This window comes from Primulina huaijiensis, chromosome 3 (genome assembly GCF_012295235.1).
Source record: "Primulina huaijiensis isolate GDHJ02 chromosome 3, ASM1229523v2, whole genome shotgun sequence".
In the NCBI taxonomy this organism is placed as follows: domain Eukaryota; kingdom Viridiplantae; phylum Streptophyta; class Magnoliopsida; order Lamiales; family Gesneriaceae; genus Primulina; species Primulina huaijiensis.
In genome coordinates, this window is record NC_133308.1 from 6,709,595 (window position 1) to 6,724,683 (window position 15,089).

General features: G+C 35.4%; 3 protein-coding genes across 6 annotated transcripts; 1 reads left to right on the forward strand and 2 right to left on the reverse strand.

Moving 5' to 3' along the window:
* Window positions 1-882: 882 nt before the first annotated feature.
* On the reverse strand, window positions 883-3,095 carry LOC140973400 (uncharacterized). 2 transcript variants are annotated; one of them, XM_073436152.1, is made up of 4 exons: window positions 2,826-3,095; window positions 1,971-2,345; window positions 1,659-1,851; window positions 883-1,569 (listed from the first exon to the last, which is right to left on the reverse strand). In XM_073436152.1, exons 2-4 carry the CDS (start codon window positions 2,121-2,123, stop codon window positions 1,034-1,036), a joined length of 882 nt encoding a protein of 293 aa, XP_073292253.1. In that variant the 5' UTR covers window positions 2,124-2,345; window positions 2,826-3,095; the 3' UTR covers window positions 883-1,033. The 2 variants fall into 2 exon arrangements, with proteins under 2 accessions (XP_073292253.1, XP_073292252.1); XM_073436151.1 differs by having other exon boundaries at window positions 1,971-2,521.
* A 6,640-nt stretch (window positions 3,096-9,735) lies between these two features.
* LOC140973404 (histone H2A variant 1) lies at window positions 9,736-11,153 on the forward strand. 3 transcript variants are annotated; one of them, XM_073436154.1, is made up of 3 exons: window positions 9,736-9,823; window positions 10,031-10,160; window positions 10,721-11,153. In XM_073436154.1, the coding sequence occupies exons 2-3, from the start codon at window positions 10,047-10,049 to the stop codon at window positions 11,015-11,017; spliced, it is 411 nt and encodes a 136-aa protein (XP_073292255.1). In that variant the 5' UTR covers window positions 9,736-9,823; window positions 10,031-10,046; the 3' UTR covers window positions 11,018-11,153. The 3 variants fall into 3 exon arrangements, with proteins under 3 accessions (XP_073292255.1, XP_073292257.1, XP_073292258.1); XM_073436156.1 differs by having other exon boundaries at window positions 9,738-9,823; window positions 10,034-10,160; XM_073436157.1 differs by having other exon boundaries at window positions 9,806-9,823; window positions 10,027-10,160.
* Window positions 11,154-11,637: 484 nt separating this feature from the next.
* Window positions 11,638-13,523, reverse strand: LOC140973403 (berberine bridge enzyme-like 8). Its single transcript, XM_073436153.1, has one exon. It carries the CDS (start codon window positions 13,503-13,505, stop codon window positions 11,919-11,921), a length of 1,587 nt encoding a protein of 528 aa, XP_073292254.1. The 5' UTR covers window positions 13,506-13,523; the 3' UTR covers window positions 11,638-11,918.
* Window positions 13,524-15,089: the final 1,566 nt, after the last annotated feature.

Below are 15,089 nucleotides of genomic sequence, written 5' to 3' on the forward strand. Positions count from 1 at the left end.
TGTACTACAAGGGTGGTGGTGTTCGCAAGAAACGTCAGGCTCGTGATTTGAAATTAAACATGATTTGTTGAATTTTTGATTTATTAAAGAAGACTCTAAATTTCCGTCCAATGATGCATAACGTGACAAAACTGCACGGAAAACGAAGCGCTTTGAATTTAAAACTAAAATTTCCTATAAAAGATACTTTGCTTAAGCAGTCTTTTGGTACAACTTACACTAAACTAAACCAAACTATTCTCTGCGCCGAAGGCTGAGTTAGGCAACACCAAATCATCATCGCCCCTAGCTAGACAGACTACTTCGGAGCATATCATATTTAAAATTTATGTGTGACGATATCACATATCATATTTTTTAAAACGGATCTCTTATTTTGATCATCCATAAAAATGTATTTTCTTTTATAATAAAAATATTACTTTTTATTGTGAATATCGGTAGGATTGATCTGTCTCACAGATAAAGATAAATGTATTATCTTATTTTGAGTGATGCTATATGTACATCCATATTTGTACATCAATTTGTACAATACAAAAAATTCAAATATATTGAAAATAAAATCTCGCGATATAACAGTAAAATCTCGAGATATAATGATTGTAAATATCGCTGTAACGATATATTTGTTGTACCTTTAACATTATTCAAAAATTTTTGCATTAATCAGGATCTAGGGAGAAATTTTCGATGAGACAAGAACAACAAATATTTAATTACACTTTTGGAGATTTAAAAGCAAATCTCTCCTTTATAGTATATAATTTATTGACCAAAAACAGATTTAAAAATAGTGAATTATTTTACGTATTGAATACGCATTGATCTTTGAAACAGGAGAAGAAGAATCAAAGGATAAATAACACAACACAGTTGATATACAACAAGAACATTGAATTTATTCATGTAAGTAATTTTTCTTTTTGCTTTTCTTTTATATTATATTATTTATTCTTCACACCCTTGCGATAAAAACAGAAGGGGAATTACATGCAAGCCGGCTATGATCGAATAAAAACACATCAAAATTTTACGATTTATCTTGAATTATTGAAGCTAGACCAGCCACAATCTTACTTCCTTTGTGCGAAATCTTAGGCTTAATCTCCGGCGGCTCCCACGGCAGCACCGTTGGAGTTGCACTCTTCTTTTCGCTGTCGTCGTCACCGCCGTTGATTTCCCTGACGGCGGAGCATTTCTCTACTAATATGAACTCAATTTCATCACAAGAACTTGTCTTTTCAACCAATCCCTCCTCTTTCTTGTCAGCATCGTTGTTCAAGTTATGGCGAGTGTGAGGAGAAAGCCATTTGGATTTTACGTAATCTGCTTTGCGCCATGGAGGAAAAGGCATCCCCTTCTTGTTCAAGCTCTGTTTAGCTGATTCTGATACGATGTCGATTATCTTCTCGAGACGATCGGCCTTCCCTACGAATATGTTGGGAAGTACTTGAAGGACCAGTTTGTACGCCTTCGTGGATCTTGCAATTTCAAATTCTGCTCTCAAATCAATGTCGATGAAAAATCTCTCGGACTCGATTACCACATCTACATATTCGTATTCTCCTGAACACAGAATGCATGCCTAAGCAGCGCTGGATATTTTCTAGGAATGATAAGAGAAAGAACAAGTTTTGCAAAATATTGTTGGGTACCTGCGGGAAAAGAGGGCGTTTTCGCCCATTTTGATTTGCAGATTGAAGCATTGTATCCAAGCGCTGCCAGGCTATCTGTCAAGATTTCTCTGCAAAATCCATCTTTGCGCTTACTGATCTTGTTTTTCTCGACTATTCTGGCAGTGTCAGCCAACAGATTTCTCTCAGAGACGCATACAGAGGTTACCAAACTCTGATCAATAAACGGAATTAATTTTTCAGATGCATTATCCATGAATATGAACTCCTACTACGTAGCAAAAAAATCTGCCCACAAAATCATGACCGTATATAAAAAAAGCTAAAGATTACCTTAAGGATGTCGCACGCATCCACGGGGGAAGAAGCCTTGTATGAATCATACTCATCATCACAGCCGTCAGAACAGTTTCCATTGAAACAATTGCATAGGTTTCTACCGCACTTGGGCTTCTCGTTGTTCTCTTCGAGGAAATTCTGAACCATTTTCGCCAGGCAGATTGAGCTAGGCTCAAACTCCTCCGATACATCCTTGTTGCAATAATTCGGCTGCTCATCAGCGCTGGGCGGCTTATCTAGCGCAGAAATTTTCAGCACACTCGAGAATTGCCTCTCGAAAAGACGTTTGATCCGGGACTTCACTACTGGCTTTAACGGCTCGAAACTTGCCGGAACCTGTTTCTCCGGCAGCGTATTCAAATCGACGGGCTGAATTTTCAAAGGGAAAGGCATCACTTCCAATATGCTATTTCCTTTGGAACTATCTGGAGTTTCTCTCAATTTTACGTCTCCATTTTTTCATCCAGTCAATCGAGAAGACAACAAATCTAATATCTACTCATAAGATGTTATTATTCTCATCTACTTCGCAGTAAATCGCCTGCCTAAAAAACGGCGCCAAATTGACGATGATGATTTGAGAAAGAAAGAAAAAACTACTCGATCTAAAAATATATATATCAATCGACACAAGAACAGAGAAGTTAAGCTAAAAACAGACCCAATCTTCAAAAATTAAAAGGGTTAACGACAATCAGATACCAATACCAGAGGATAACCAAAAATTTCAACAATAATCCATCTCTAATTGCAAAAGAAAGCATGGAATAACTTCTAAAGTCTGCTACATAAATCTTTAAAACAAAGCTTCACTTCCGCGTAGCGCGTTCAAATTCAGAAAAACCTCACCTTGCAAAACAAACAAAAATATAATCCTCTCTAAGAAACGTGAAGACTCAGGCAATCGGAAACGGAGACACGATCATCAAAAGCCGGAATCTCCATTTTCCGGACACAAAACCCGAAATCCGGAAAGAAGATCGAGCGAGCACCAAAAAAAAAACAGAGAGAAAGAGAAAGAGAAAGTACACGTAGAAACACGAGAAGTGTGTGAGAAAGTGTGGAAGAAATGGTAGCTGTTTTGGTGTGATTTCCTTTGTTGTGTACTTTGTGTGACGCCCTTCCTTATGAGGCGACCGCGAAGGTGGGGGGCCATTTTTATAGAGGAGAAAAGGGCGAAATAGCGGACTAGGATTAGAATCTGCCACGCTGGAATATGACGTGGCAATCGATCCATTCGTTTTCGGGCTACGTGTCGCGCGATTAGGGATGTTCAGCTTTCAACTAGCTGCTTCACGACGCCACGTAAATTCACGGAGACGCGTCGAGGGGTTCCTATTGAATTGTCCAAAATACCCCTCGGATTTGCGTGCTGTTGTATGAAAAAGTGAGCTCATTCTGTTTATTATCGTTTATTATTATAAAGCATACAAGACCGTCCAATCCCCTAAAATTTCCAAATATTTTCTTGATTTTTAAATCTTTACATAGGTGGTTGATTTTATACAATTTTGTTATATTGTTAAAATTCACAACCGCTACTTTTTTCTAAAATATTTGAATTAATATAATAGTTTGTAAATTATATTAGTCAATTAATCACATTAGACAAATTATGTACAACAGACTTATTCGAAAAAATGTTCATCACTTACTTGGGATATCACATCAGTCAGGAACTGAATTTTATATATTTTACCATATATATATATATATATATATATGCACCTGCCCAAGGTGTGCCTACGTTAACTACTTATAAATCGACCTATTATTGCCCCAAAAGACCCTTGCCGGCCTACGAATGATATTTACCTTGATGGATCATTTTGGTACCCTCGGCCAAAATGCTTGTGTGTGTGTGTATATATATATTTGAAATTGTCGAAAATGTATTTCGGATGCATGAATTATTCATTTTATCAGATTCTTTCTTACTTTATTTAATACTATTTGAGATATGGTTTTATAAGAAAAAGAATTATTAATGTATTGGCGAGAAAACTGGTACGCGTTTCCTTGAGCATAGGGCTACCAAAAAAGGCGAAAACGCCACAATAAAGTCGATCAGTAGAATGAGAACAAATTTTGAAGATGAAGTTCAAAGAGGATGGATCAGTCTCCATCAAAATATTGCATTTAATAGAGCATTTATACAATTATATGAATCTAATCCTCGTTGTTTGTACACACATACGCCGTAACTTGATATAAATTCTATTTAAGTTGGCAAATTAACATAAAACACAAACAGTGCTTGAATGTAATATATTTTGTTAAATTTATAAATATCGTAAGGGATATTACTAATTCATGCAATTTTAAATGCTGATAAAATTTAAAATTCCGGTTTTGATGTTCAAAATTTGACTTGAGTGTCATATGATTCTTGTTTAGATTGTATTTGTAATCTAAGCAAGATTTTTGGTTGAGATCAATCGTCGGAAGATGACGAAACCACGACAGTAAAGAGGTGACGGACGACGGAGTGGTGGTGGAAGAGGGAGGTCTCGGTCGTGGCTTCTTGTCCAACAAATTGGTCAAGATTTTGGTGCGTGAGGGGGAGAGTAGAGAATCTAGGTTGATAACATATATTTAATGTCTATTAATCTTTATAGAACTAGTAGTTTTTCCCTTTTCACATCTCTCATGTTTATCTTATCAAACTTTGAGAAGATTTGATAGTATTAAATAAGTCTTTATCTATCAATGAGATTCTATAACCTTCTAAAATTCTAATCGGGTGATTTAACAAATCAGAAATCTCATAGTCATTGTTTGATTAAGAAACTACGAGTTTAATTAATCAAACAATCCTTGATTCTTGTTTCATCATCCTTCTGATTGATGGTAAGACATCGTCGATGTGACAATAGTACAAAAATCTTTATTATGAAGCAAAGTGAAAATTCGGAGATCAAATTTTCTACTAATCCATATTTTGCATCTACCTATTTCGGAACTCCTTCGCTAAAGCAACCATTTGCATTATCCTCACAAAATTAGTAATCAAACTAACTTTCACAACTTTAACATATGAAATCTACTTATAAACTTCTTTATAAGTCATATGTCAGGTCTCCATAAAACTTGATCATCAAATTCAACTTCTTGAATTTGACCATCTCAATGGAAATACAAAATCCAATTCTTATGTGTCATCAATGGTTCATAGATATAACTAGTCGTGACTTTATAAATCATGTGATTCAAGACAACATTTATTTATTATATAGGTTTATCCTTATTAGCCTAATACGTGCATAAACCTTTTGATCACACGAACTGCAGAACTCAATTCCAATTGAATTCATCGAATCATTGCAAGAGCATCTAATAATATCACCTTGTGATCTTCTAGATATCACTGATAGTGTCTGCAAGAACTAGTATATTATAGTTATCTTAAATTAGGGTCTCTTTAACACATATATCACGATCGAATATGCAATCATTGTTATGAGAATTGTACGTAAATTTGATGGCGATGTTATGTATCTTTGAGTAATCAGAGTGGCATCGTGTACAAATAGCAAAACACTTTTTTCTTAAAGCACGACTCATACTCTGACCAGAGATTCATTACACTATTAATTCATCATATCACATAAGATATCTATACTCGTAGGTGAAAGGTAAATCCCTAACTATAATACATCGGCTCCTACGTATGTCAAAAATACACTCAATCTCATCACATGATGACCCTCACAGAGTAAGTAAACGAGTCAAAGCGCATCAGTAGCATGTAGAGCTTCTATGTTGTCTCGAGTAAAAGGACTATTGTTGTACAATCATGACCGTTGACTTAATACACTCGATAATTGGCAGCCACTTGGAAAATTCAAGGGATGGTTGTTCAGTTACTCATCATATGATAATTCATCTGTATGTTTGGACATATTCATGTTCGTACCAATGAAACGTGGCGTTAACATCACATAGCTAGTCTTTAACTCGAGCGACATTTATCCGTATTTTAGGCTGCTGAATTGACTATGAACGAGTTTATAATATACACTATACATCTAATGAATTGTATGATCAATGTGATTTATGAACCTCATGGTACTATAGTATATTCAAGAGCTTTATCTATGCGGCTTGCATGAATATATTGATAAAGTAAATGTCATAATTAGATAAAATTTTAAAATATTATTAAAATAAAGATTTTTTTGCATAAAAATCAATAGAGCTCAAACCACAAGTTGACTTGCTGGGCAATACTCTAACAATCTCTCACTTTCCATATAATCAAGTACCCATAAATCTCAAACTGGTTGCTTCACAGTGCTTTTCAAAATGGTCCTGGCAGGGTCTTTTAAGTTGATCAGCAACATTGTGTGTAGAAGCCACTCTCTCAATTGATATGTATATTATCCACACAATATCTCAGATGATGCACAACTTTCTCGGTATATGTTTTGATCACTGATGAGATGGTCTCGCTTGAGTTTTTGTGTAAACAAGTTGTGCATGACCAAACGCTAGCCGTTTTCCAAAAGCTATAGCTGACGGTAACGTTTGGAAGATCTTTTATCAATTATTCATTTATTCTCATTATCTCTCCAAGCTTCCTACTTTCTATCTGCCGGCTTTGATAATACTTGATTAGCCTTTCTCTGATTGGGATACTCGATAACTTGGTTAAGAGAATCTACCGGAGCCGTAGCGAAAGCGAGTCTTCACATTAAAATTGTCACTGCTTATAAACCCCATCCCCATGTTGCTACTTTAATTTCAAATGGAACAAAAGAATGAAGGTAAGGACCCATTAATTCTCTATTTTTTAAAAATTTAATCGTTATAAAATAAAAACTTATAAAAATGAATAAATCATTAAATTTACTTTTCAATTTTATGTGAATATAATTTTCTAACAAAAAATTATTACTAGCTAAAGCAGATTAATTTATATTCAACTCATAAAAAACAAAAATTATAATTATATATTTTGTTAAAAGTAAAAATTTACGGTAAGAAGTAAAAATGTCAAACTCAAAAAATATATTAAACTGCACACTTTATAAAATTTTATCTACTCAATTGTGTTTTTCTTCACAAATTGAGAGACCTATTTATAGAAATTATTTGAAAATAATCCAAAAATAAATACATCATTACATACATCATCACACACTAATTTTCAATATTTACAACTCTTATTTTCAACACGCAATCTCTAATTTTCAAAATATTTCATTTTATGACAATAAAATAAAACTATTTTAATCCTAAAAGATTACGCGCTAAAATTAGAGATTAATGTATATATTATTCAATAATTAAAAAAATAATAGATTATATATATATAGTGGCAGGACGATCATATCTCAGGACCTGTCTCGAACCTGCTTTGGACCAGCTAGACATAGTCTAAACCCAACCCCAGGGCGACTTTAGTACGAGACCGGTTTAGATTCAGTCCATTGCTATCTCTAGTACTAATGATAAAACTCAATTTTTTTAAATTACACAACAACTCAGATATCATATTTCGATCGCTTTTTTTTTTTTTTGCACCTTAATAAGTTGTATTTGACAGTGGCTACTGTAGCGTGTTTTTTTCAATCCACGAGGGAGATAGCTGACTCATTTTCCTGCATGTAATTTTTTTATTTTTGTTTATTTTTAAGTAGAGTTCAAAATTGATATGATCCAATGAAGTTATTTTTAATGTTCGTGTAAATATATAGATTATAAATTTTTTTTTGAGTAAGTCTCTTGTGAAACGGTCTCACAAATAAGATTTGTGAGACAAGTCAACTCTACCGATATTCACAATAAAAAGTAATATTTTTTCATGGATGACCCAAATAAGAGATCCGTCTCACAAAATACGATCCGTGAGACCGTCTCTCACACAAGTTTTTGCAATTTGTTCTCTAATTGTATCCGATGAATTTATACGTTTTTTTGTTTATAATAAATTATATTTCTTATTTATTTTTTATACGCGTTGGAAACAAAATTTCATCTCACCATATTTATCTGACATTTTTTAAAAAAAAGTTATTCCTTTCAATATTAAATGATTAATTTTTTTGAAAAGAAAGTGGACATGATTGCGTCTCGAGAAGCGGGAGTCATACACACGTTTTTAACCATTTCCATTGTCCACTTTTGTCAAAGGAATCGTTTTCACCACCATCGTTTTAAACATTTAGCGTGCGTAAATAATTCAATCGAGAGTGTGACGCGTTTGTTTTTGATTGACTGATCGCTCCCACTCACTTACCCGTTTGATACTAATGCCACAAACGGGTCACATTTATGTGAGCTTTTTGGGTTCAATCTATTCTTTTATTATTGTGCAACATATTTATCTAACTATTTACATTTATTTTTTTGTGAAATTCGTGATTTGTTACATTTATCAGACATATGAGAATAAATAATTACAGTTTGATACAATTAGTAAAATGTTTGATATTTAGTAAAACTAAAATTAAAGAGTTTATGAGCTCATATAAAATTGTAACTAAGATTTAATTTTTAAAATTCGATGGTTAACATCAAAATATATGTGATGTTGTAAGAACATATGTTATCCGAAACATGGGATTCGGGTGGACAATCAATCCAAGTGGACAGATGATCTTTTCGTGCTTATAACAAATAAATTTTGGGTGTTGTCACGAATAACGTTAAAGACGTATGTTATATTCGACAAAAATCCTACAACATTCAAGTCAACGATCACATCAAAATATGTAATAGAAAACTAGAAAATTTGTAGCTCAAAATGAAAATACATAAATGCAAGATGGTTAGGCCATCTCCAACCCTTAATTCTATTACAATAAAAGTTTTGCACTAAAATAGATGAATTTCTACGCCAAATATGTTTGATGTTCTTAGAAAATATGTTACTTGAGAATTGGGATCCGGGTGGACAATCAATCCAAGTGGACATGTGATCCTTTTGTGATTATAACAAATAAATTTTGGGTGTCGTCACTTGATTTACGAACAACATTAGAGGCGTTAGTGATATCCGACAAATCATTAGTGATTACCCACCATAAGCATCTCAAATTCTATCTCCAACATGAGCCAAACATAAAGCTTCGGTCGCAAAAATTTCAAGAAAATGGAGACTCTACTTATACATATGAACTGCTCAAATTGCTTTTCCTTTCTCCCTTACCTCGTATATACATTTTCTTTAACAATGTTTTGACGGACGAACTGCGATGTTCTGATATAAAATAATTTCACTAATTTTCAAATCATGTCATTTTCATATTAAATTGATTTTTCCACAATAAAAGTGACAATTTTGACAAAAAAATAATTGGAAAATGACATTGGTCAAACAATCTTTTCTTTAATTGTCTTCTTTCTTATTATTTTTTTTATTTTTTTTTCATTCAAATGTTAATAATTAATAATGTTATATTTCAAATTAATGGTGACACAAAGATCATTTCTTAAATTTCTCAAATGTGAATCATAATTTAATCTTCCGAATTTATCATTCAAAGAAAATAAGTAAACACCATGCACTTTGTAGTTTTAAATTTTTTATATGGTAAAGATTGGATAACAATTTAAATGGGCTATTCATGGCCTAACCCAAATATAGTGGGCTAAAAAGATAAGATTGGGCTGTTTAAAATCCGCTCAACTGTGGCCCAGTTCAGATTCCAACGGAAAAGGACTTTTTAGTAAAAACACAGAGGGCCAAAATTTTCGAACGCAAAAACGTGTTCCCGCCAAAACCACCCTCTCTTTCAATTCAAAAAATAGCAAAGCGATAAATTCACTTCTCCAATAGCAATTACTTACTCCTTTCCGTCTTCTCTCCTGTTCTATCTCTCCGCTGCTGCAAACTTTCTGAGGTACTCTTGATTTTCATTCTATTACTTGTTTTTTCTTTATAATATGCATTTTCAGATCCTTAGATTAATGAATTTCCCTTCCACTTTGTGTAATAATGCCTCGGAGATTCGTTTTTTGCTATCTGGAAGTTCAATTTATTCTATGGAATGCTCAGATCTGTTTATAGTTCTGTCCAGTAACCTTTTTTTTTTGGTTCTCTGAGACAGCAGTTAGGTGGGAGAAATGGCCGGAAAAGGTGGAAAAGGGCTTGTGGCGGGGAAGACAACCGCAGCTGCCGCCGCTAAGGAAAAGGATAAGAAAAAGCCTATGTCTCGGTCAGCTCGTGCGGGTTTACAGGTATGAATTGCTGTATTTTATTCCAAATATTGTATTAATATTGAGCCTTACTTACGTTCAAGTTTCAACTAATTCAATAGACGTTGCTGAGGTCAATCATAGTTTGCGCGTTTCTCCGATTTGAGAAAAAAACAGTATACGTTTTGTTAGCAACTTGCTGTATGTTTGTTAACTTGGGAAAACGTCCACATGAAGCTCAACAATAGTTAACTTGAAAAACTGCGGCATCTTTGTGAAGTTTGGGAGTATGTAGTTCTAAATCTGAAAATTTGTTAACAAATCCCAGATTTGATGTATATGTGAGTAATCTCTGTGACACATATCTTTAATGGGCGAAAATGGAGTAATTTGATAGTTTTCTTTTGCTTATTTGGAGTGAAAGAGAATATCATTACAGGAAATTGGTTGCATGATTCACTTCTCTTGTTCTTGTTGACTGTTAGCCACCAAACTACCTTTGCAGGATTAAAAGAGTAGCTTCTTTTTCATTACTTCTACATGCTTGAATGCAATTTATGTATCCGTAAACTTACCCTTGTGTTTTCGCATTGTGGCTCTAGTTTCCTGTAGGAAGAATTCACCGTCACCTCAAGTCAAGATCCAATGCCCATGGAAGAGTTGGAGCCACCGCCGCAGTTTACACTGCTGCAATTCTAGAATATTTGACAGCTGAAGTGCTTGAATTGGCTGGAAATGCCAGTAAAGATCTCAAAGTTAAGAGGATAACACCGAGGCACCTGCAGCTCGCCATTCGTGGGGATGAAGAGCTTGACACCCTCATCAAAGGTACCATAGCCGGTGGTGGTGTTATCCCTCACATCCACAAATCCCTCATCAACAAAACCACCAAGGAATGATTTGTTTTTTTTTGTATTTCTCGTCTCTTTTAGGTCGGATGTTAGTAATTAGACTTCATGACATAGTTGAGAACCTGTAACTCTCCTTGGTGTAGTTTTCTTTAACATTTAGTGTGATGATACTCGTTTGGTTTTATGACTGTTTTTACTTCGACTTGTGTAGTGATTATGGACACTTAACCAATGCACCTAGATGGTTTACATACAAAATTTACCCAGTTTTTTTAAAAATTGAATGTCAGAAAATTGCTATATTATTTTTGTTTTGATTTGCGCATATAACTGATCAAAAGTAACTAAGTTTGTGAGAAGTCTTTGAAAAGGAAAATTGCTTTTGAAACTTTGTTGTTTGATGTTTCGATCCTTATGATCAACTATGTATTTGACATATTAAAAATTTTGTTTTAATATTTAGAATATTGAATTTAATTTTTCATTGTAAATATATAAGTTTATGTTAGATGAAATATTAATGCTACTCTTATCCTCTCCTCATTATCCAGTACTATTATTGCCGCTAGACATGGTTAGTCAACAAAACGACCAACCCTTGTATTCCTAAAAATTTCAACCCAAATCACTTTTTGTTGGGTTAATATCTGATAGTCCATCTCCGGCCATTAATTCAAATCAACAAGCGAAACAAATCTCAATCATCGCTACTTGGAATGTTCAAAGACAAAACTCATACAACATGCCGTATAAAGCAACCAGAGTTCAAAAACAGCTAATCCATCATCACCAACTTCTTCAAGCAACTGGTTCTGCTAATGATTCATATCGGGTCGGAAATCATCTTCATAACGTGGACAATTGCTCCGACCAAGGCTCATCCAAAATGTCCTTTGGATTTTTCTTCTCTTTTGTAAATTCAAACTCAAATTCTTAAACTAATATTTAACTAGGCCACCTCTAAATTGTAATATTCAGGGGTCGTCGGGGGAATGCTTTGCTCATTTCTGAAGAAGTCATGTGGATCAACCATCGTCTTAATTTTGACCAGCCTGTCGTAGTTATCCTTGAAGTATTTTAACCCAAAACTATCCCTTCCATTATCGTTATTTCCAATATCAAGATCCCTATAATTGAGAAACGCTTGCCTTGGATTCATGGACACGAATGGAGTCATGTGATTATGCAGCTCTCTTGTCAAATTTATGTAATAATTCGCAACCTCGATTCCCCCTTCGTTCCAATTAGTCACATACTGAAGTTTGAAGAGGTTTCCTGCTCTATGCGGGAAGGGTTTTGCAGAGGGTGGGATCCTAGCCATTTGACCTCCGTAAGGATTGAACGCCAGCATGGGGAATTGCAGTTCCACCATTTTCTTGAATATGAATTCAAGCCCTGGTCTTGTCATGGGTTTCTTCACGTAATCAGATTTTCTTTTGAGGTAACTGAGAGCTGGAGGAACCCTGCTGAGAAGGGTGTCAACTGGTGTGCCTGTCGGGTAATCGTACCAGAAAAGAACTGATTCAACCCAGCTCATCTCAATGCAATCTTTCTGCTGTATTCCCAGTTCTGGAAAACTTGCTTCTGCCAGAGAAAAAAGGTCTTTCGAACTTCCAAGGTACAGAGCGCGAAATGTTGCCCTATTGGTTTTTGGTCCGGAGGTGCTGTTTACGACGTCCAGCGTGAGTCGCACGAATAATTCGTCTGGGAAATTGGGTGCGACTTCTTGGTAACGATAGATTAGGTTTGTGAAATCTGAGTCATAAGTTCTACGAACCCGGAAAACGGTCACCGCTGGAGGAACACGGGGGAGTTTTATTTTGTACGACAGCACGACTCCGTAGCTTGATCCTCCGCCGCCTGTAATGGCCCAGAAAAGATCCTCTCCCATTGAATTTCTGTCGAGAAGCAACCCGTTGACGTCGATCAATTTAGCATCAACTATATTGTCTACCGAAAGCCCGTATTTTCGCATCATGTTACCATACCCACCAGCGCTGAAATGGCCACCGACACCAACAGTGGGGCAAACTCCGGCAGGGAAGGCGTGAACGTTGCTTCTCTCCGCAATTCTGTAGTAAACCTCACCAAGAGTGGCGCCACATTCAACCCAAGCCGTCTCATCTTCGATGTTAACGCTAATCGCCCGGAGGTTGGACATGTCAAGAATGAAGAAGTTCTGATACTCAGACACGTATGAAACTCCATCGTAATCGTGTCCGCCGCTTCTGATTCTCATCTGGAAATCATACGCTTTAGCGCAAACAATGGCTGCCTGGATATGAGAAACATGAGATGCTGTGATAATGAGACGTGGTTTCGGGGTGGTGGATTCATTAAACCTCAAATTTCTTATGTAAGCTTGCAAAACAGATGGAAAAGATGAATTATCTGGAGTGTAGAGTACATCCGAGATTGGAGAGGAAGAGGGTTGAGGGTAATTTTCCAGGCATTGAAAGAAAGCTTCATATTGAGACGGATGCCAGGCGACGCAAAGCAGTAGGGACAGAGAGAGAGAAAATGTTAAAATTTTCATGATTTCTTTTCCCCGAATTCAATTCACATATTATGATGATTATGAAAAGGTGGCCTTCTTGTAGTATAGAGACAAATTCAATAATTTGAAAATGACACATGCAAATAACGGATTTTTTTTTAAAATAATTTAATTTTAAAATTTTTTTCAAAAATATTGTAAAAAAAAAAAACATTTTCAAAACTACTGCAATCCGCGCTTCGTAAACACGGACGCTGGTCCATGTAAGCGACGGAATATTAAACCGGCGCTAAAATTGAATCAGCGACGCAGCGACGGTTTATTAAGCAAGCGATGGTTAATAAGCCGTCGCTAATTAGCGACGGACGGTTTTTGAACCGTCGCTAAATGCCAAAATACCCACCTTCTCACACGCCACGCATAATTGTATCAACAGCGTGCACTGTACGTCGTGGATAATCTTGAACTTTTAACGGCTTGCAACTTTGCAGCGTGCAATATACGCTGCGGAAAAAGAATTTGCGCGCTGCGAAAAACCATTTTTGTTGTAGTGAAGATAGAGAAAAAAAAACAGACAATAAGCTCATTAAAAAATAAGTTTTTTCAAGAACCTCTACTATTCAACCTAGTTTTTTCAGTGATTCAGGGGTGGCTGACTTTGGTTTGTTTGGTCAGCAGGATTTTAAGACTCCGTCTTGGTCGAACATACACAGTTTTACAAATTTGCTTAATGTTGGTCTGCAGCATCTTGTACATGACATTCGACCACAGAATGATGTTGAGGAAAATGAACAACATTCAATTGAGATATCCCAGTCTTGATGAATTTCTTGCTTGTTTTTTTCTCTGTTTTCACTACAACAAAAATGGCTTTTCGTAGCACATATTGCACGCTTCAAAATTGTAAGCCGTTGAAAGTTCAATATTATCAGCGGCGTACATGTGCACGCTGTTGATACAAGGGGTGGTATTTCCAATTAGCGACGGTTTTTTAACCGTCGCTGATTCCAATACAACGACGGTTTTAATAAACCGTCGCTAAAATTAAACCGTCGCTGATTCAATTTTACCGACTGTTTAAGAAACCGTCGCTAATTAGCGACGGTTTTTATATATATTCCGTCGCTAAATATTCCGTCACGTATACGAAGCGCGGACGCACTCCGTAAGCGCGGATTGCAGTAGTTTTGGAAATGTTTTTTTTTTTTACATTATTTTTGAATTTTTTTTTAAAATTAAATTATTTTTAAAAAAAACCCTGCAAATAACATAAATAAGAGCAACTCTCAAATAAACTATAACTATTGTGGTAAATCTTAAATCGAGCTATGCGTACGAGTAGACGAGAATTATAGAGAGAAGACAACAAACATAGATATTCAGAGCATATCCCTCAATATTTTGATGATGAATATGCTCAACATGAGAATCGTTAATGCAACGTCATGAAGTATTAACTCACGACATCTCAAACCTTACGAACTCGTCAATGATCCCCCGGAAGCTACATCTCCATATTCATCCATATTGTGATTAATCTTTGAAGATGGCAAGATCTCTTTTGTTTGAAGATCAACTAATCATATTATTTATGCATTAGGTAGGAAGCTGTTTTTTTTGTCT